Raw genomic sequence first — 21,841 nt, 5'->3', positions numbered from 1 at the left:
ACAGTACATCTACACAGAGAAAAAGGAACAAGAAGGCATATCACCTTCTGATTTGAGTTTGAAATGAAAAATCACATTTCAGTGTCCAATTGTTTCAACAGTGGTGGTGAAATAAATGTTCAGCAAGAGCAAACAACAACAACTGGTCAGAAGGTCCAGGATGTTTCTATTGTTTTCAAGAAGTCATACAAAGGAAACAATCAAATAAAGGGCCAGTTCTTCTCCAGGTATGGACAGATTTAAACCAAGATTTTGGGACAATTACTTGGGACTTTTTTAGTGATTATATTTGAAAAGCATTTTGAACCAACATTTTTGCAAATTTTCTTCTATACTGTAAGTGCCACCGCTGAATACTTTATGTTAATTTATGTTACACATCACCTGATTATAGTCATACCCCATATACATATTTTATGTTCCAGAGGGCCATATCCATGCTTTACATATTACCCCATATTATATAGTTTTTAATACTATTGCTTACGGAGATTGAGGGTAGGGCTTTTGTAAGTTTGTAACTTTTTTTTTTGTGCCACAGCCCAGCCCTGCATTGTCGATTGCAATAATTGCGATCAGCCAGCAGGGTCTAGAAAGCCCAGCTGAGGCTCTCCTGTCCTCACATGAACTTCCGGTGGGTATCAGTAGTAATACCTACTGCAAGGGAATGTCTGATCACATGATCAAGTATTCCTTGAGTGACTGTGTACCAACGCTTGCAATGCTGGCTTCCGCCGACAGAATAGAGTCAGGGCCAGCATTACGTATAAGGCAAGGTAGGCACCAGCCTAGGACTAAGATAGCTTAGGATGCCTGCTCTACAGGGGGCTGGTCCACTCACTGCTAGAGAAACAGGGCCTGTTGGAGATCATTGATCTCCCTGTAACCGGCAGTGTGCCCGACCTCACTGCTGAGCACCGGGATATCTCATGTTCCAGCATTACACGCTGGCGGTTCGGCGATGGTGTGTCCAAACTCACTGCGGAGCATCGGCATATGACTTAATATCTAGACGCTCTGCAGTGAGGAGAGAGTCTTTTGAAAGTGTTTGTATGTTAGGGCAAGGCAAGCAATTGTGAGCAGGTTGTATGTTTATGTGTAGGAGCAAGAGTGAATGCGATGTTGGCTTCTATATTAATTTTACAAATACCACCAACAGAGAACATTCCAAGTCCTTTTACCATATGCAGTTTCTTCGAGATGTAGAGTTACATCCAAAGGAAAACCTTATGTGACATGGTCTTCCTTAAAACTATCAACCGTGTGATCTAAAATATGCTGTACAAACAATGATCACAAAACTATTGTAGAAATTTTTATTTAAGAAAAACACAATGTATCACAAAATACATTTTTTCTACAACAAAGTACATTCCATTCAGTTTGTTGCCAGCTTTTTTTTTGTTAATGGTAAATTGCCATTTAACTTCAAATACATTTTTGCAGAAATTAAGGTGTTTCTGGAATATCTTGTCCAGAAGTATGGGATTCAGCCTGAGCAGCAGAGAATATTCTCTCTTGTTGGGTTTATATGTGGAAAGCACTGTCTAAGCCAAGTAAGGTTTACATGAAGATTTATTTTCTGTAAGCGCATTGTAGTAATGTTGGTCTTGAGACGTTATCGGTCAGATTATCTTCTTATGGCAGTTCACTGGAATTTAATGCCTTGAGCCAGAGGCAAATCCTTGCTGTAATTAATGGTACTGGAGAGGAAAAGAGAAAAAAAAAAAAAAAAAAAAAAAGGAAGAAGAGGAAAAAGGGTAAGAAAAACAATTAGGAATTATCCGAGTATATATTTAATGGACAATTGCTAACTTGGCCGCTAAAGTAAAGAAACTAATCTCCACAGGTTAGGCTCTGTTTAGTTAACCTTTAAGCCTGTGGTGGGCTGCTTAAACTCAAACTAAACTTCGCTGGACCTTTCAGCCTTTAACAAGCCATTGGTGACAAAATGGCACTCTAGACCCCTTTTAGCAAGAGGTGAAAGAAATAGAGAGAAAAAAAAAAAAAAAGGTTTTGCTTAGCTGTGATTAAGGCAGATTAATTGAACAATCTTCCTGCAGAGGCGATACAGGATAATGATGAAGGAATTTAAACATAAATGTGATCAATAGAAGATATACTGAACATAGGATAACACAGATTTGAGGATTTTGCTGCATGGAAAATGAGAAGACCAGATGGGTCAATTTCTTTTTTGTTGTATGACTGTATCAAAAGTAAAAAATGTCTGAATGTTTGCTGATGATGCAAGATTAGGTAGCAAAATACAGTTTAACCTTGATGTTGCTTCTCCACAGGAGGATTGGCAGAGTTGGGGACTGGGCAGACAAGTGGCAAATGAAGTTCAATACAGACAAGTGTAAAGTTATTCATTATGGAAAAGATAACAATGCACCATATATCTTAAATGGTATCTCCCTGGGAAAAAAAAAAAAAAAAAAACTTACTAAGGATTACTTAAAACTACTTAAGGTCTTTTTTTCCCCCCACCAACTAACCAAGTGGATCTTCTCATGTAATGTTTCCAGGAATCACTGCCAGACTCCCTTCCTCCACCTGTGTGCTTTTCTCCCCCTATAAAAGGAAAATAAGATATTTGCAATGGAATTTGAGCGCTATAAAAACACTAACACACACACATACATATACACAGCTTATGTGTTGGTCATTAAAATGTTGACAGTATTTTCCCCATATTCCTCTTCACTTCCACTAAACATCGCTCAAGCAAAAAAGACAGATTTTGTTAAATTTAACACACACGTATATACACATACAGACCATTTTTGCAAAACACAAGATATTTTCATTACAACCCGTAGCACAACAAATAATATTATGTATACATACCAAAGGCTCCACCAATCTCTGCTCCACTAGTGGGAATGTTGACATTCACCACGCCACAATCGGAACCCTTTGGTCTAGTGGATGTAAAGATTAAAGAAACGTTATATTGAATAAAACCATGCAATAAAAACCGGTAACAGTCATCAGTGGAATTTTCATCTCTGGATATGGAAAACACAAGCAGCTGTGAGATTTTAACTTTGCAGTTTGTTTTTGTTCTCTCTCTTTTCAATCAGTTGGTTGGGGGAGATCAGCGATGCTAACCACTGAGCTGCGGCACTACAGGCAGTCTGATTGTCCAATAAGGCAATTGGATTGGATTTGGTTCCGGTTATGCAGCAGAGAGGTTGATGCCCTCTGAACCTAGCCTTTATGACCAGGCCTAGTCTGAATGCAGTTTTTGTGTCAAAAAAGTGGCATCTTACCCTTCCTACCACCCTCCAAATATTCAGTGAAGGTAATGAACCCAGTGATGCCCTGCCAGCCCTACACTGCTAAAAGTGGTCTGGGTTAAGCACCCAAACTGAATGAGAGACCATTAGGTCCACAAAGGGTCTTTTGCTACAGACAAGTAAACCATGTAACTTTAGGCATAGCTTGGATGCCCCATTCTATCATAAAATCTAAATTACTACAAGTACATATGAGATATTCAGATAATAAATACTTTACCCAAGCCAGCGGAATATTCTCCCAAGATCCTTTGTGAAGACACTACTTGAAAGGCCCTGTTTAACCTCATTATTCCAGGCAAAAGCCTCTTCCTCAGTCTGGAGAGGAAGACAACACCATTAACACTCTTCATTTGTCTTTGGCGTTTGATGTGTTTAAAGAACAAGTAGTTACCTTAAATTTTATTATGTAAAGTACTGGGGCAAAAGTCTCCTTGTGGACAATTGGTGAATTATGGGCAAGTCCTGTCATGATGGTTGGCTCAACAAAATTTCCTGGACGATCAATCACCTGGAATCAATATAATGCATTAAATAAGGATTTAATAACTTGTCAATAAAACACTACATTATTCAAGAAAGTCCATATGCCCATCAATAGTTTTTTGTTTTGTTTGGTTTTTTTTAACTCATCTAAAAAGAAGTTTACAGATATGGAACATGTTTCAAAATGGATAGTTTATTAAAATAAAACCACAAATATTTTGTGTTTGCCATTCATTGAAATTCTTTGATACATACCTTCCCACCGCAGACCACTTTACCTCCTTCGCATTTTGCTTGTTCAATAGCGGAAAGGAACATTTCCACGGCTTCTTTAGTGTGCAGAGGGCCACACAGCGTTTCAGCTGTAAAGATAAGCAAGTAATACTTCGACAATTAACCCTTTTAATGCTACAAGGAATGAACACTCATGGCACTGTTCACCGATAATGCTTTGATATGATATATTTCATTGCATTTCCAATACATGTATTCCCTTACGTCCTAACTGGCAGCACAAGAGGGGTATTACTGCCCCTGTGAACAATTAGGACAGGTGGAAAATTAATGATTTACACAATTAACCCCCTTTACCCCCCCCTATGAAGGGGGGAGTATACAGGAGACTGGTGGATGATCATAGATCTTCGCTATTTGAACTAGTTCATAGCGAGAAAGAAAGTCCGCATGGAGTCCATCCGCTCTGTAATAAATATCTTACTGCCAGGAGACGTGATGGTCTCTATAGACTTGAAGGACGCTTACCTTCATGTTCCTGTTTGCCAAGCCCACAGGAAGTATCTGCGTGTGACTGTGTCCCTTTGTGGCAAAGTGAAACACCTTCAGTTTGCTGCCCTTCCCTTCGGAATCTCCTCTGCTCCTCATACCTTTACCAAGGTTGTAGTTGCCGTGGTAGCAATCTTGAGACTAGAAGGCCTAGAAATCGTCCCATATTTAGACGATTGGCTTCTAAAAGCCGCTTCTACAGAAATTCTGTATTCTCATCTTCAGCAGGCTCCGGCTTTTCTCCACCAGTTAGGGTGGATAGTAAACTACAAAAAGTCCGAGTTGGTTCCATCCACTTCCAGGAAGTTTCTGGGGTTCATAATCGACTCGACCCGGATGACTCTCTCTCTCTGTCTCTCGACAGACAATCGGGTTGTCAGAGCCGCCAGTTCTCTAAGGACCCCTCAGTCGGTGTCCATCAGAACGCTTATGAAGATGTTAGGGCACATGTCAGCGACTTCGGATGTAGGCCCCTTTGGCACCTACGCCCTCTCCAATCAGAAGTATTGGGCATTTGGAATCGCAACCCATTAGGGTTGAACAAAATGTGCACCCGTCTCCTCAAGTCAGTCGCTCCCTCAGTTGGTGGGAGCATCTGAAAGATGGGAGGTCCTTGATTCAGCCAGCGTGGATTCTGTTGACCACGGACGCATCCCTTTAGAGGACATTCCAGTACGAGGTACTTGGTCCCGTCCAGAGAGCCTTATGTCTTCGAACTTCAGAGAGCTCAGAGCAATCAGACTGGCGCTCCTTCCTTTGCTCCTCAAATCCGCGGCAAAGCGGTGAGAGTTCGTTCAGACAACATGACGGGTGGCACGAGATCTCAGCCTCTTCTCAAGAGCAGAACCTCTCCCAAATCTCTGCAGTCCACGTTCGGGGATCTCTCAATGTGGTAGCGGACCGTCTGAGTCGGGGTCTCAGTGTTCCAGGCGAATGGTCACTAAACCAGGAAGTATTTCATCAAATTACTCTTCGGTGGGGAATGCCAGAAATCGACTTAATGGCTACAAGGTTCAACGCCAAGGTGAAGATCTTCTGCTCCCTATACAGGGAGGACAATCCTTAGGCGATAGATGCTCTGTCCATCCCTTGGAGGTTCGGGCTGGCTTTCATCTTCCCTCCAATTTCCATGATACCAAGGGTATTGATGAAGATCAGACCTCTATTATTGCGATAATTCCATTCTGGCCAAAGAGGTCGTGGTTCACCCAGCTCATGGAAGGATAGTGGACTTTCTTCTGGGGTCTTGAGGACTTTGTCTCATTCGAGAGTGGAGTCTACTAATAGAGCTGATTACAACCGGATTAGACGCTCTTTTTCATTATGGTGTGCGAAGAACAAAGTGGGTTTCTCAGATCCCCCCCCCCCCCATTTCTTCCATATTACAGTTCCTCCAAGATGGACTAGATAAGGCCTGGCTCCCTCTACACTCAGAGTGCACACCTCAGCCATATCAGTTTTTTTTAGGGAAACCCCTGTCCCAAGAACCCCTTATCAGGAGGTTCCTTAAAGGAGCCAAAAGGTTAAAACCTAAGATCCTGAGACCAGTCCCTCAATGGGACCTTGCTGTTGTGCTCAGGGGGTTATGCTCTCCCCCCTTCGAGCCATTGGAAAGCATGGACATGAAGTACCTTTCCTGGAAGGCTGCCTTCCTAGTGGCAATCACCTCTGCCAAGAGAATTGGTGAGTTGCAAGCTCTGTGTGCCTTTGAGCCTTACACCCTATTCCTGCCTGATAGGGTTCTCCTAAGGTTCCCGCCAGCTTTTTTACCGAAGATTCCTTCGTTTCAGAACATTAATCAGGTCATTTCTCTACCTGTTTTCCCCCCGGATCCTTCAACAGAAGAAGAATCTCTTCTACATACTCTTACATCTCCAGATGTCTGCAGATCTATCTACAAGATCCGGTGTCTTCAGGAAATATGAAAATCTCTTTCTACAGTTTTTTGGCAGAAACAAAGGATCTAAAGCTTCTAAACCATCCCTGAGCAGGTGGATAAAGGAAGCCATCAGAGAATCCTTCTCAGCTCAAGGCTTGCCTCCTCCCACGCTCACTCTACCAGAGCGGTAGCTACCTCGGCTGCTGAGAGGGGCCTCATCCCTCTTCAACATATTTGTGCTGCAGCCTACTGGAGTTCTAACTCCACTTTTATAAGCCATTAAAGGCTAAATTTAAGACGTTCGGATTACACTGCCTTTGGGCGGTCTGTTCTGAACGTCGTTCAGCCGGAAGACCCTCCCTCATAGGTAATCTTCTAGCTTCTTCCCCTCTTGTGCTGCCGTTAGGACTAAGGGAAAACAAGTTATCGTTAGAAATTAACGATTCCCTTACGTCCTAACGATAACTTGTTTTCCCTTAGTCCTAACGGCAGCACACTAATATCCCTCCCTCTTATATTTTTTTATTATTCCTGTTATAGCACACTGTGGTTAGGGGTGGAGTTCCCTTTATAGGGGGTTAATTGCTTATTTAATTGTGTAAATCATTAATTTTCCACCTGTCCTAATTGTTCACACGGGCAGTAATACCCCTCTTGTGCTGCCGTTAGGACTAAGGGAAAACAAATTATCGTTAGAAATTAATGATTATTAGTATCCCACAATTTCCAGAGCAAAATAATGCCCTAAAGATAAATATGTACCTTTTTGTACAAAATGTAGCTGATGAATTGTAATATATTGATCCTTGGTGTGACTGATCAGGGGGTGAGGCTATGTAGACTTTGGAGGGGTAGGAGGTAGGGATGATTATAAGAATGCTCCTAGGCCCAGAGATTGAAGATACTGACCGAAACAATGGTAAAGCAGTGCATTATGCAGAGACGCAGAATAAAAACCAAGTTTACAGTTTATGTTACAAATATAAGTGTGCCAGAAGTATACAGTATAGACCTATGGAGCAGCACTACATTGTTGGATCATGAAAAAACGGAGACTCAATGAGCCGAACTGTTCTTCCCTACCAAAGTTTTAGGATATGATTAAGAATAAAAGACTACACGTTTACAACTGTTATTTCTGGTTTGTCAATAAAGAAGTGATACCGCACATTTATATTTATAAAATGTAGTGTATAGAATCTACATTATTACAATTTAACACAAAAATTTCAGTACACTAAACAACAAAAGAATCCCCAAAAATGTAACTTACATTCCCATGGATCTCCAATGCGTACTTGTGCATAGGCTTTGGCCAACTTGTCCACTATCTCATCATGAATGCTTTCATGTAAAAACTAAAGAGAAGAGAAAAGGAACATTTTATAAAATTTGATGAAGCAACATTAAAAAATAAAGATACATCTTATATTCTCCGATGAAAGTGTACTTTAGAATTATATAGGCTTAACTAAAAGGTAAAGAAGCTCTCCAGGTGGGAACTGAAAAAGATCCTCGTGAAGTATGGATAATCGGGGGAGAGAGCATCACCAGAAGCGCCAACATTTTGGGTCCTGGTTATGTCTGTGGAGACATGGGCGAAGATAGATGTGGAGAATGAGTGTGGGCTCTGGGCAATAAATTTGGCTCCTGATTTTTTATCTGAACCAAATGAGCAAGTAATGAAATTTGTTACACAAAAACAGACCGGCCAAAAACTAACCAAACAATTTGTCTGAATCCTTTTTTGGCCCATTGTTAAGCTCTTCCTGCAGTAGAACCTCATTGGAGTTGAACCTCCATAATGAATATTGGAGTCAATGTGCTAAAACTATCCTCCTCTAAATCCCCCGTTTAATTTTTCGCGCAAACATATAAATCAGAAATGTTAGCAAAGTTTATCGTTTCCCAAAATATTAGGGCCTGAAAATATTCTCACCAGCCGTCTGGCTGACGTACATCTCTGGCCTGCAGTGCCCACAGCAGCAAAAAGAACAGATGGGGTCACGAGATTGAGATCGGCATCGTCAAACACTGCAGATGTAAAGCATATATATATATAAATAATAATTATGTAACGCCTGAAGAGCAGTTGAGGGATACTGAAATATGACAACCTTACCAATAATTGCATTATTTCCACCAAGTTCCAGGAGTTTCCTTCCTGAAATTAAGAATAAAATAACCTTATAGAAACTCCAGATAATCTACATATGAACTTGAATCAGCCTTTACCCCATGTTATGCAAATTTTAAGATAGAAATGTTGATTTCTAACCAAACCCTCTTATGAATTATGATTATAACTGTGGTATTGCACATATGTGTTTACAAATCAATTAGGATTGCAAGAGGTTAACACAATAGTTTATAGGCAGATCAATAATTCAAAAGTTTAACTCACCAAACCTTTCTTGAACTTTAAGTGCAACTTGTTTTCCCACATTAGTGCTTCCAGTAAACGACACAAGGTCCACGCGCTCGTCTTTGGCTATGGCATTGCTAGAAATTATGAATGCAATTGATTCAATGTTCAAGGATAAGCCTTAAGAAAAGCAGAATGCAGCATGCAAAGCATTTCCAAAAAAGTTTATTTTTCTGTATATAAAGTCTCCATACCATGTAATCTGCAGTTTTTCTGAGCCATATAGAAGCCAAATTAATGCAAAATGTTCATTGATACCAATAGACTAGTCTTTAGTCTGTGACAATATCATATACCCATTATTTGTGACATTTGAGAGGCAATTCCCACCTTATTTTGCAGAACTAATGCTAACCATCAGAACTGGGGGGGGGGGAAAGATGGATACAAGAAGTGGTTTTAGGTTATAACTTTGGCAAAATTAGCTATTTATGGTTTTATCAAAGAGTGGCCCCAGAGAGAAAACCAAATCAGCCAATATCGATTTACCTTGATCTTAGACAGCTACATTGTTATGTTCCCGGGGCTGCAGCCAACAGCATAGACTAGGCTAGGCCAACCAGGTCCAGTAAGCAGCAGCCCCAGTGCCACATTAGCAGGGGCAGATCATGCTGTTGGTTCTGCAGCTCACTGGGCCAGTTTGGAAGATGCGAGATAAACTGCCTGTTAACGATAGATATCTCTTCTAAGCTGGGACACTTTCCTTAAAACCTCTTCCTCAGCAGGAGGGTGCACCCTTCTAAGGGAGAGCACCAGGTCATGTCATGGAGCTCTGCACAGAGGATTCATGGCACTGGAAAGAGGCTCTATGCAAGGTGGTAAGTCCAAGGGGTGAGAGGGCTGAGGGCTGCCATGGGTCAGGACTAGGGCATCACCCCATATAAATACATCTCTAGCCATGCCACATGATATAAGCAGCTATTATTGAATAGTTGGGTGTTATTACAAACCATCTCTAACTTATGAGAGCTGTGTTTCTTCACTTTGTCAGGACAAGTGTAACCATCACTTTTGTTCATTTTCTAGGTTCTACAATTTTTTTATCTCTATTATTCTTTTACACAAATTAAACTGTTGAGCATTTACATTTAAGAAAACAAGTACAAGCAAGAAAACATAATCAGGGCTTTATTTATTGCCACCAGAAACCTATACATTTGCCAGAAATGGCTCTTTATAAGGCTTTAGTGAAGGAAGTTTAAACCACGGTTTTCCTGCTAACTCCAACATTAGTGAACAAACTTTGTTATTACTAGATGGACTCACCCAATGTCAGCACCACCACACGTCAATGAGCAAATGGCACCAGGCAACTTGTTATCTTCTAAAACCTGCGCAACTATTCTGGAAATAAAAGGCAAATTGGATGAAATCTTATTTAACATATGCAGCATTAGCCTTCTTCTAGAGCACCACACAATGGATTCAAGTCAGCTTTTAGGCATAAACCTAAAGAAGACAACTTATAGAAAGAAAAAGAAAAAAATGGCGCTGTAGTCTATTCTTGACAAACACTTAGGTTGAATTTAATTTGTTCCAATAAAACGTCCTTTATCTACAGACCTGGAAGCTGCCACTGTAGGTGGCCGTGTGGAATGTGGGTGACTTTTCCGAGGAAACCACACAGAGCTTATATTATGGCAAAGCTTATGGCAGGGGCATCCAACCAGCGGCCCTCCAGCTGCTGCAGGACTACATCTCCCATCCTCCTCAGCCAGCCCCTTAGCTGAAAGAGCATTATGGGAGATGTAGTCCTGCAGCTGCTAGAGGGCCGCAGGTTGGACGCCCCTGGCTCTATTCCAAAGAAGGGTTTTCACATGATGTATAGTTATTAGGTGTCTGTGTCTAATCCTGTAGATAGATACTCGGATACAAACACACGCCACGGGGGAGGGAGAGAGAGAGGAAGAGAGAGAGAGAGAGAGAGAGAGAGAGAGGAAGAGAGAGAGAGAGAGAGGAAGAGAGAGAGAGAGAGAGAGAGAGAGATTTTGCCATATTAGTCCAGTGGACAGGATGTCAAATAAAAGTATTGTGGTATGCGGAGATACCTTTTTGTTATTGGACTAACATAATATTTTAAAAACAAAAAAGATTTGTTTCTTCATCAGGTCTGATGCAAATATATGTTGAAAAACTAGAGTATTATACTAAAGGAATTTAAAAACAAAATTCTGCCAACACATTTGCTGGCCCTTTAAATGATTTATCTGAGGAAGAAAACGCACAGAGCATGAGAAACAAAAGCAGCAGACCATGGCAGTGTACTGTCGAATAGGATTTGCCCCAAAAGATCTGAGATTTACTGTTCAAAAAGGAGAGGTACTAGATAGAATAGACATCCAGATATAAGGCAGTGATGCTAAAAAAAAAAAAAAAAAAAAAATAAGCGCTGTCAAATAAATAGCATAACAAAAGGTACGACATTGAAGTGGTGCACAGAAACACAAGGTCCTAGATGTTAACGTTTCTTTGTGACATGAACTAGAAGACAATCCCTTCAAAACGTATTATTTAACAATATACAAAAAGAGAACCCAATTATACAAGTCATTTTCTTCACACAGTACAAAAATCTGAAGCCAAAAAATACCTCAACAGGACAAAAAGGAAGAGGTACAAAGTCTGCGGCCTTGTGCGTGAATGAAACCATCTAAATATGTTTCCCCAAACAAGACATTGAACTGAACGCATCCTTTCAACGTCATCAATAAAAATGATGAAGACGTGCCTTCAGCTCGCACGCGCCTTCTTGCCAAGGCTAGTTTTTTATTAATTGTGTAGCTTGCGTAGTGTCCACATGACAACTGCTGTTTAATCCAATTTACACCTCCGCAGTTCAACACGAAAACAATATTTCTCATGCTAATTTCAGTCTTCATCTTACTCTGAGCTGCTCGTTAGGGCCACAAAATGTTTGAGACGGGAGGTGATTGGGCAGTTTTATTATATTGAATATACCATGAAAAACTATATTTTAGTATAGAAAACGGATCTTTAATCAGTAGTTCTACCAAACGCAGCTCCCGTGTAGAAACTTCTGAAGAATGGGAAACCATTTAATAAGTGGTTGAAAAATAAATGTTAGAAAATGTACTACAGAAAGAGGCTGATTGTGGGGGATACCGAGCAGAGAAGTGGGATGTAAACTCTTATATCTGACCAGTGGCCAAGTGTCCACATATAGGAGTACACCAGTGCCTGAAACATGGCTTCTGGTGAGAAAGCTTCCCTCCCAACACTGCTTCCCATTCTGGAAAGAAGATTTTGGCATGTTCTTACAAACAAGTTCCAAATGCTACCTGAAATAAGACAAAGAGCAGGCCCATGGGCATCGACTTCCATCTTATGGTATAGTGTTAAAACCTATAGCTTGAGATATCATTTTGTTACAAGATAGCTGACCAGCTGAGTTAAATTAACACATTAAATCCACCGTGGTATAACTTTGCCCGCTGTTTACACCCACTACAACATAGTAACCCAGGTCACAGCGACCAAAAAAAATCTGCGCGCACACTTCTATTTCAAGGCACGGGTGATGATATGGGAAAGGTGCTTATAAAATAATCAGGGTAAATGTTGATGTACCACTTTTTCAAGATTATATTTAATCTACTCAATAAAAAGGGATGTTTAAATATAAACAAATTTGATCGATAAAATCAGTATTGTAACTTACTTTGTGACAGCTACACTAGTAAGGGATGTGGTTGGTGCTCCTTTCCTGTAAATGATAGGAATGTATTATATTTTCTGGCAATAAAAGCAGACGTTCGTTATCTTTAACACACACACACACACTTAAAGTTAACACTTGTTCCACAACATCCTTTTTCTGAAGGCATGGACCTTTGTTGGGAGATGTGGCTGGATGCAGGGAGAGGGTATCTGACCTACCCGTGCACGCAAAACTTGGCAGAAATTTACCAAAAACTAATAACGGTCCATAAAAAAAAATATAAAATAGCGAATGAAAAAACACACACACACCACTCAACACAGGATACTACGGGGTTCTACAAGAGGTTATGTACCTTTTGTAGTCAAGGTACAAGGTTAATTTTATCATTCCTTACCATAAACATACATTTCCGCATATAAGGGCAAGTGCATTGTTCCAGCCATATACAGCTACAGGGAAATTGAAGGCTGTGATAATCCCCACCAATCCCACTGGATTCCACTGCTCAATCAACGCATGCCCAGGTCCTTAAAGAAAAAAAAAAAAAAAATAAAGAATCAAGTACAGAAACATTAGCTTCTAGAAAATGCATTGATCAAAACATGTGGTTCTTGAGTATTACATAGTTATATGGCCTCATGCATACTTTTCATTTCAACAATCTTGGCACATCTAGAGTTCCCTTTTTACATGAACATATTTTATTAAGGGGACTAAAATACATACCGTATTTTACGTGTCAAATCTACAACAATTACTATGTAGATTGATTTTTTTAAAAAGTTAACAAAATAAGGAGTCAGTTTTTAATTTAATACATTCTCTTTTGTATCTTATTTGATTTACTAGTTACAGAAACATTCAAAAATACAATCTTTTGGCAAAACACTTACTCTCAGAAGGCAATATAGGTCCTCCGATAATACGAGAAAGGCCAACGGCATAGTCACAAATATCAACGTATTCCTGAACTTCTCCAACGCCTTCAACTAAAATCTTTCCCATTTCCAAAGATTCCTAGATATAAAGGGAAAAATGTTTTTTAAATGTGTATTTATATATATTTAATTAACCCTTTCTCACAATGCCCCCTCTACTGTAATCAAGCAATATGAGATTACTTAACATTTATTGCACTTTATGCTACCATTTCAGGTGAAAAGCATCAGTGTCACAGGAATTAGAAAAGACCTTGCAATATAAAAGACTCCATACAACCCCCTACCTATATATGTATTTTGAAGGTAACAGTGTACACATTGAACAGAACGTGTAATAATGTTCATAAATTATTATTTTGCCGCAGAAAGAAATTTCAGCAAATGGCCATATTGGCTACTTAAAAGGAAAATAAATTAAGATTAGCAATAAAATTGTGTTTGCAATATTGTGTCAACAGCAAAGTTTCTCATAAGAGGTGATTTAATAGTAAACTCTTTCTGCGGCCACTTATTTAATAACCTTAGTCGCTGGAGCATGGTTAATGGAGCTTGTAGTAAAAAAAAAAAAAAAAAAAAAAAAGGGAGGCACGCTTTGCCGAAAAAAGTTTTCGTTTTACCAATACATTTACCAGCAATGTATGGTAACAGGTGCACCTTAAGGAAAGTGCATCCACATTACACTAACAGTAATATAATGTTCACATTTACTCCTCTGTGTATCCAGGCAGCAGCCACTAGGTGTCACTAGTGTCCCACTCTGGTCTTTACATTTACTGTCACAAAGTCAACTAGTATAATGCTTTAAGATAAAATGTTCCAATTTTGGACCGTTGGTTTAAAAGGACCCCAGATCTCAGGAACTGTTACTCTATGTTCCCAGTTTTTCTTCCTACTTATATCCTTTTTTATTTTGTGATACATAGTGTTTTGCGGACATATCTATGCAACCGATAGTGATGCGCATTATATGTATTTTTTTTATTGATATCTGTCACTTTCCATTGGATAAGGATTCATGCTTACAATCAGTTCTACAAACTGAACTGAAATAGATTTCCAATTTAATCCTCTCACACTGCTGTTTTTTGTTTGTTTGTTTGTTTAAACTTTGAGTAGGTAACATCCAATTTTACATGTGTTCAGAACCAGCCTGAATTGTTTTCTCTAATGAACTGGAATAATTGGAAAAGCAGAAGAAGAAGGTTTGCTGGTTTCTGTCTGGATTAACTGTTCTATTCAGGGAATGAGCAAAAATACATACCAGGTGTCCTAGAAGCTTAATCTTTTTACGCAGAGCATGACCAATTTGTCTGACTATTTCACCACGCTTGGGGGCAGGAATCTTTCATAATAAGAAGAAAAACAAGAAGAACTCAACAAAAAAAATTAAACAAAAACAATGCAATTCAAGATATAATTAACAAACACCACCGAAATCCTGAAAGGCATGCAACCTGGATTTTGTCCTGGTTACACTTACTTAAAAATAAGGGAATATTTAGCTAAACAATACCAGTATAGTGCAACTACTTTAGTTGAAAAACCGCCATTAACCTACATCGATGTTATGTAGAAGACAAAATATTCTGGTGGAACAGCAAATACATTTTATTGCTCATTGGACCACCATCTGAAATCTTGGGGCACAATAAAGATATAAAGCATGGGTCCTCATGCCCCTCCCATTGCTCTGCCCATGTTCCACCCATCACTCCGCGTTATGATCCTCCCATACGCAGACCTTATGCCTGTAATGCACATGCTCCTCCTACCGTCCCGCCCTGTGCTCTTTCACCAATGAAAGGATGGAACAGGTGATAACTAGTATTTTCAGCCAATTAGGGGTACATGGGAGGGCAGGGTACCGCTTGTACCCCCTGATGGCAGCCCGGTTTGTGATAGTGATAAGATTACAGAATCGCTATTTTTATGCACTTTATTAATGACCACTAGTTCATCTGAAATGCAAGTATACTCACATCTGCCCAGATCTGCCATGCTTGTTTTGCCTTTTCAACCGTTTCGTTATATTCTTCAAGAGTGGCCTGCATAACAGATGAATATTAGGAAAATTATAGAAAAAAATAAGAAAAAACACACACACACACCACTGCACATGTAGATGAAGGATATAGAGTTTTCAATGATCTTTGGGTTCATGCGTATCTGTCTGGTTTACTAAAATCCAGATATATAACCCATTAGCATCCTTGAACTATGTTTTTGCCAGCGATGTGTCACCCCCTGATTAGATAATAAACTGGGACGTGATTTTTTTTTAATTTTATTGTAACCGGTTAATGGAATAACCTACAAGGATGGCCCTAGGACAGAGACAAACTAAGTGTCTGAATAAGGAGCTGAGCTGGCAGTGGGTGCTGCCATAAAGTGGTTGTTAGTTGCCCAACATAGGCAGGAAAGAATGTGGGAAACATGGGGCAAGTCCTGTTTATATCAAAAACGCAATCAACCCAGCTATAAATGGAGGACAGATCAATCTGCAAACAGCAAGACACAAGAGTTCAGCCCTTACCTGCTTAACTCTGGCAATTGGCATATTATTTGCTGGGCAGTACGATGTCACAACCTGGGCAAAAAAAAAAAAAAAAAAAGACAAGTGTTTAAAAATGTTTACTTGCCATTACCGTCCATTGACCAATACATTGGGAAGTCTTTAATTGACGCGAATATACCCAGCAAAACTCAAAAGGTTTGGTTATAAAGACATTTAGTACCGCAGGTACGGCTTTGGTGGATGAATATGATCCCTTCCATTAATTGCTATGGTGTTAAAACCACTTACTGTATACTACATAATCTAGAACACTCGTTCTCCCATGGCAAACAAAATATGATCATACATGATATAATACAGAGACCATGTATTAAAAGCAACCCAGGTCATTAACAATTAATGGTTAGATTTTGTTTAAAGGGTGACTAAGGAAATTGTTAGCCAAATAATTTATCAAACAGTTTAATATTTTCTTAAACCCTAGCACAGAATATTATGACATTCAAAGTAAAAGGACACATTTGCAAACAATTTTTGATTGAAAGATTAAATTTATATGCTGAAAGCGCTACAAAGTCAGACATAGGACACAAGTGATTTTAACATAGAAAACATAATCTGTGTAATATAATGTAAATTTATATACATACCATCGTACTGTGTATTATATGAATTTTAACAGTATACATCTTTCACATTTCCTTTTTATATTTTGCTACTTGAAAGTAACTTTTTCCTATTTTGTTTTACATGATTTATTAACAGAAATAAATTTGATATCTCCCTGTCTATTCTTTCAATGTAAAGTATTTAACAGGACAGGTAACCTCCGAGGTAGAAGAACAGGCAATTGACATGGAAAACGTGCCAGATGGTGCACTTTAAACAGCAAGGGTATTTCATTGATAAACTGTGTAATTAGGATGAACATATAGCCCAGATTGCCTGAGATAGCCCTGGAATCAATGGATCTGTCCTATGTCCCAGGCAACTTTATCCTAGGACCATGGACGGTCCCTGTGCAATATTCTCAGTATGAATGCATGAAGTCCACACAAACAAGAGATGTATAAGTGAAAGAGTGCGTATGTATGTGTGAGCGAGAGTGTCAGCATGGGATTATGCATCTCTATACACTCTCAGAGTGCATGAAAAGGCAAATTCAAATCAGGTCAATGGATTAACAGCCTCTGTTGATGACCCATCCCACTGAAGCCAACTGGATTGCGTCAAGCCACCACACCCGTTGATCACGATATGATCCATCTCTATGTGGCCATCACACCTATATGGATCTTGTTGGACATCCCATTCCAAAACCATGGCAATAATATGAAGCTCCCAATAAGCAGATGTTGCATCCAGAGGCAGTTTTTGAACTCTGTAGTGAGTGATGCTACAAAGAACAGAGTAAGTGTTTCAGCACTCGGTAGCCCCAATCTGAGTGTGCATGGTCTACCAAGCTGTTACTCCTGGATGCTTTCCCTTTACATTGGACCTAGACAGATATAGCACAGCAGAAAATTCACTGGGTGTGCTGGGACCGTCCCATGTGCCACTAGGGCCAGGTCCGGGTGTACACCCCTCCAGAGACCGACCATGCTGTCCGCCAATGGAGGAGCAGGGCAAGTTGGGGAGATCGTGGATCTTGCTCTAACGGCCCAAAATCAACAGAGTGGTTTATCTGTTCACACAGACCTCAATATTCTGCTCCCTTGGAATGCGTGCCAGCTTCTGATGCTGAGCACCAGGACATGATGCCATATCCCACCCTCAGCACTGAAGCCATGTCCACCATCCTAATTCAGAAGCCGGAGAAGGGAGAAGGAAAAAGAAGGAGCTGCAGGAAAGGAGACAGAAGTAGGGAGACTCTCTGAAAGGGTAATGGGAGTTATGCTGCACCACTGTCCATGTCTGGCTCAGTATATAGTGATGGGAGTTGTGTTGTACCATTGTCAATGTCTAGCTCAGTATATCGTGATGGGCGTTATGCTGTACCACCATCTGGGTCTGGCTCACTATATACTAAACATGAACATAGCTTTGATGAAGTCATTGATCCATTTGTAAAAATGGAGGCTCCAAAGCAGAGGATATAAATCCATTTGCATTTCAGAATAGAGTGCTTTTCAAGTTGACATACCGTTTACAAAATTTGTGGGGGGGGGAATATTTTACATTTTAAAGTTGGGGGGTGCCGCATATAAGATATGCCCCGGGTGCCGAGTACTCTAGGTACATCCATATACATAAATTTTCCCTATGCATTAATGGTTTCCTATTAGGCTCTAGGGATCTATCACTAGTTAATTCATTTCAAGGGTGTCTCTAAAATATTGTGAAATAAAGTTAATAGTTCACTATATCACCTGGTACTGCTGGGCAGCCATCTATATCAGCAGAGGCACTGTCATTGTCCCTACTCACCATTCACATGGCACAGTTGTCTACATAAGGCCATGTTTAGCACGGCGACATGCATGTCAAATTATTTAGGGCCATTCTTCCCCTAGTAATACGCATTTAATTAGTTTTTTCTGCATTAGCAGCACATAATAGTTTACATAGTGATACTGGGCCAGATTCTTAAATGAATATTGAGAGCTAAACCGATATAGCTATTTTAAGCACTGAATCTGAAGTGACTTGGTTTTAATCAAACGAGAGTAAATGTTAGTTCTAGTTTTTACTAGAACTATATCAACAATATTACCAGTAAATGATAGCTATTATTGGGTTACCGTAGCCCAAACGGTTTTGAGTACATTGCCAGTTTACCCAAACTAGGAGGTTTAGCCAAGGTCATCTGTACCACACTGGGTGAATCCTACTTCAGAGGTTATCTTAGTGCAGCACCCAGAACATGTATGCACATGCCAAGCCTAGGTGGGCCAAATAATGCTTTTATTTTACATTACAAGTTATTACTCTACAGCAATAATCCAGAGATCTGCGGGGAGCCTAGAACAGTAATCCAGGGAACCTAGAACAATAATCCAGGGAGCTCACTGGTGCCAAAGTAAATACTGTATAGCACAGGGAAGTCCCTTATAAAAGCTCCAAGTCTTGATATGTAAAATAAAGATTACATACAGGTAGATCAGTGTATAAAAAGCAGCCTGCATCATCCAGCAGTGGATATCAGTTTTTAAGAAGCATCCTCCCCAAAAACACTTGGGGCAATTGGTAATGGGACTGTGCAAACCTACCTCTCCTCTTCCTCCCCATGTCCCATTGTAAACGCCCTCATTCTCCTCCTTCAGACCCAGTTCTTTCAGCCAGGAGTACTGGGGCTGGTTAATTAGGAGAGAAGACATTGCAGCAGTTTGCCTCCAGCAGGAAGAAGAAAAGCTCTTCTTCTTCAGTACAAAATGTCTCGATAGTTGAAAGGTTAGCCGCAGCATGGTGAAGTCAGCCTGGCAGATGCAGCTCGGCTAATAGAAAAGGGTCTCAGAAGCCCCACCTCCAGCTTTCAGTGCATGTGAGTGGACGGGAGAGGGCTCAGCAGCCCCACCTCCAGCTTTCAGTGCATCTCATTGGACGGGAGAGGGCTCAGCCCACACAGTCTCAGGCTGTCTGTGGGCAGCATTGAGTTCGACTGATTCAGCTCTGCTAACAAACCCCTGCAGGAATGGTTACTGCCACCTGCTGCATTACCCATCACAGACTACCCACGCGAGGTATATCCACGCGTGGGAACATTCTGAAGATCTCAGGCTGACCAGCACAGTCCTGCACACAATCATGTAGAGGAACATCAGTTAGCAGAAGTATGAGCCGGAATTCAAGCAGCTGATCGGGATATGTTTGATGGTTACCTACTACTTTACACTAACACACCACCAACCTATTTCTGCAGCTTTTTTAGTTATTCATAAATACCCGACTCTGAATCACAAGAATGCGTAATACATCGGTTTATTGTTCTACATAACAATACAGCGGTGAAAAGATGTTTATAAAATGCAATAAGTAAAACAGAAACGTGTGTATCTTTAAAACACATCAGTTTCATGTATTGCTGACCAGCAGTGTGCAAAGTGCTGCCCTGCAGAGTGTGAGATGGAGAAATGAGCAACTGATTCCCTGCCATATGGTTGGCAATGGTCTATAGATGGTTAAATGAGTAAAAGATGTGTGTCCCCGAAAACATGGCCAACGTGGTCCCTTTAACCAGGTATGTTTATAAAGAATGCATGATCAGCAAACATTTTTATGTTACTGTGCGATATATAAAAACATGCCCCCTGTTAAAGGTCCCATCAGGTCACCCCACAGTAAGCAACACCAATTCACAAATGTTAAACATTTGGTGTAAATTAATGAAAAGCAAGGCTATGGGGCAGCAAGACGCAATATTTCTTTTTAGACAGTAAGTGGTGATAGCCCGAGTATGCTACAAATCCACTTTGCACAGATTTGGATAGGTGTTTTTCTAATGGAGTTAGTAAATTAGACGTGGGTCTCCCCTTCCCCTTCTGCCTGCCTGTGTTGAAAAGACAAAGCATGTTTAGATACACTGTGGCAACTCTGCGTCTATTACAGCATTACAGTACATGTGAAGGCGGTGTAATTAAGTATGATTCATAAACACATGCATGCACAGTAGAAAGATTAGAGACATCCTGACAAGACTCAAATAAAAAAGAAAAAAAATGCATGCACCACTTTGCATTCACTAAAGTGTAATTTATGCGAGGTGTGCATGTGACTATACAACCGAATATTAATAAATAAAAGATAACATACACTCACTGGCTGCTTTTTTAGGTACACCTGTTCAATTGCTCATTAACACAAAAAGCTAATCAGCCAATCACATGGCAGCAACTCAATGCATGTAGGCATGCGTTCATGACAACTTGCTGAAGTTCAAACCAAGCATCAGAATGGGGTGGAAAGGGGATTTTAGTGACTTTGAGCGTGGCGTGGTTGTTGGTGCCAGACGGGCTGGTCCGAGTATTTCAGAAACTGCCAATCTACTGGGATTTTCACGCACAATCATCTCTGGGGTTTACAGAGACTGGTCAGAAAATGCCTTGTTGATGTCAGAGGAGAATGGGCAGACTAGTTCCAGATGACAGAAAGGCAACGGTAGCTCAAATAACCCCTCAACCAAGGTATGTTGCCTGATCTGATGAGTCTGGATTCTAGCTGCGACATCTAAATGTCAGGGTCAGAATTTGGCGTGAAGAACATGAAAGCATGGATCCATCCTGCCTTGTATCAACGGTTCAAGCTGGTGGTGGTGTAATGGTGTGGGGGACATTTTCTTGGCACACTTTGGGCCCCTTGGTACCAATTGAGCATTGTTTGCATCACAAAATTTACATCATCTCAAACTGGTTTCTTGAACATGACAATGAGTTCACTGTACTCCAATTGCCTCCACAGTCACCAGATCTCGATCCAATAGAGCACCTTTAGGTTGTGGTGGAACAGGAGATTCACATTATGAATGTGCAGCTGACAAATCTGCAGCAACTGCGGGATGCCATTATGTCCATATGGAGCAAAATATCTGAGGAATGTTTCCAGCATCTTGTAGAAAGTATGCCACAAAGAATGAAGGCAGTTCTAAAGGCCAAAGGAGTCCAACCCTGTACCTGTACTAGGTATCCCTAATAAAGTGGACAGGGAGTGCATATAAACAAGATTATCGTGCAATTAAACTGGAAAATTTAGCCTAGGATGACCAGATGGTATCTTTTACATGTTTTCAATTTAAAAACATATATTTTTAATTTGACACACTACATGTATCGATTTATTTATAAATATTTGTATTTACATTCACGTTGTCAGCATTTGTGATGTTATTTCAC

The 21,841-nt window shown here is 40.2% G+C and overlaps 2 protein-coding genes across 2 annotated transcripts in view; one reads left to right on the top strand and one right to left on the bottom strand.

The window, feature by feature from the left end:
- Window positions 1-1,235, top strand: part of LOC149302945 (GRAM domain-containing protein 2B-like) — a 30,151-nt gene extending 28,916 nt beyond the window's left edge. Inside the window, exons 13-14 of the mRNA XM_089481715.1 lie at window positions 542-771; window positions 1,103-1,235. Of these exons, the coding sequence (XP_089337841.1) occupies window positions 542-771; window positions 1,103-1,235 (363 nt within the window). The remainder of the gene's footprint in view (window positions 1-541; window positions 772-1,102) is intronic.
- A 413-nt stretch (window positions 1,236-1,648) lies between these two features.
- LOC149302944 (alpha-aminoadipic semialdehyde dehydrogenase-like) lies at window positions 1,649-19,333 on the bottom strand. Its single transcript, XM_089481856.1, has 18 exons — window positions 19,226-19,333; window positions 16,035-16,088; window positions 15,481-15,546; window positions 14,763-14,843; window positions 13,454-13,577; window positions 12,955-13,087; window positions 12,558-12,602; window positions 10,145-10,222; window positions 8,858-8,955; window positions 8,576-8,617; window positions 8,393-8,487; window positions 7,727-7,811; window positions 4,047-4,153; window positions 3,700-3,816; window positions 3,526-3,623; window positions 2,854-2,927; window positions 2,502-2,577; window positions 1,649-1,703 (listed from the first exon to the last, which is right to left on the bottom strand). Exons 1-18 carry the CDS (start codon window positions 19,331-19,333, stop codon window positions 1,649-1,651), a joined length of 1,536 nt encoding a protein of 511 aa, XP_089337982.1.
- Between the last annotated feature and the right edge of the window lie 2,508 nt (window positions 19,334-21,841).

Source organism: Sceloporus occidentalis, unplaced genomic scaffold (genome assembly GCF_023333645.1).
Source record: "Sceloporus occidentalis isolate IW3139 unplaced genomic scaffold, rSceOcc1.0.p SCAF_16, whole genome shotgun sequence".
In the NCBI taxonomy this organism is placed as follows: Eukaryota; Metazoa; Chordata; class Lepidosauria; order Squamata; family Phrynosomatidae; genus Sceloporus; species Sceloporus occidentalis.
Note: the sequence above shows the minus strand (reverse complement) of the source record. Positions and strands in the feature narration are given on the sequence as shown.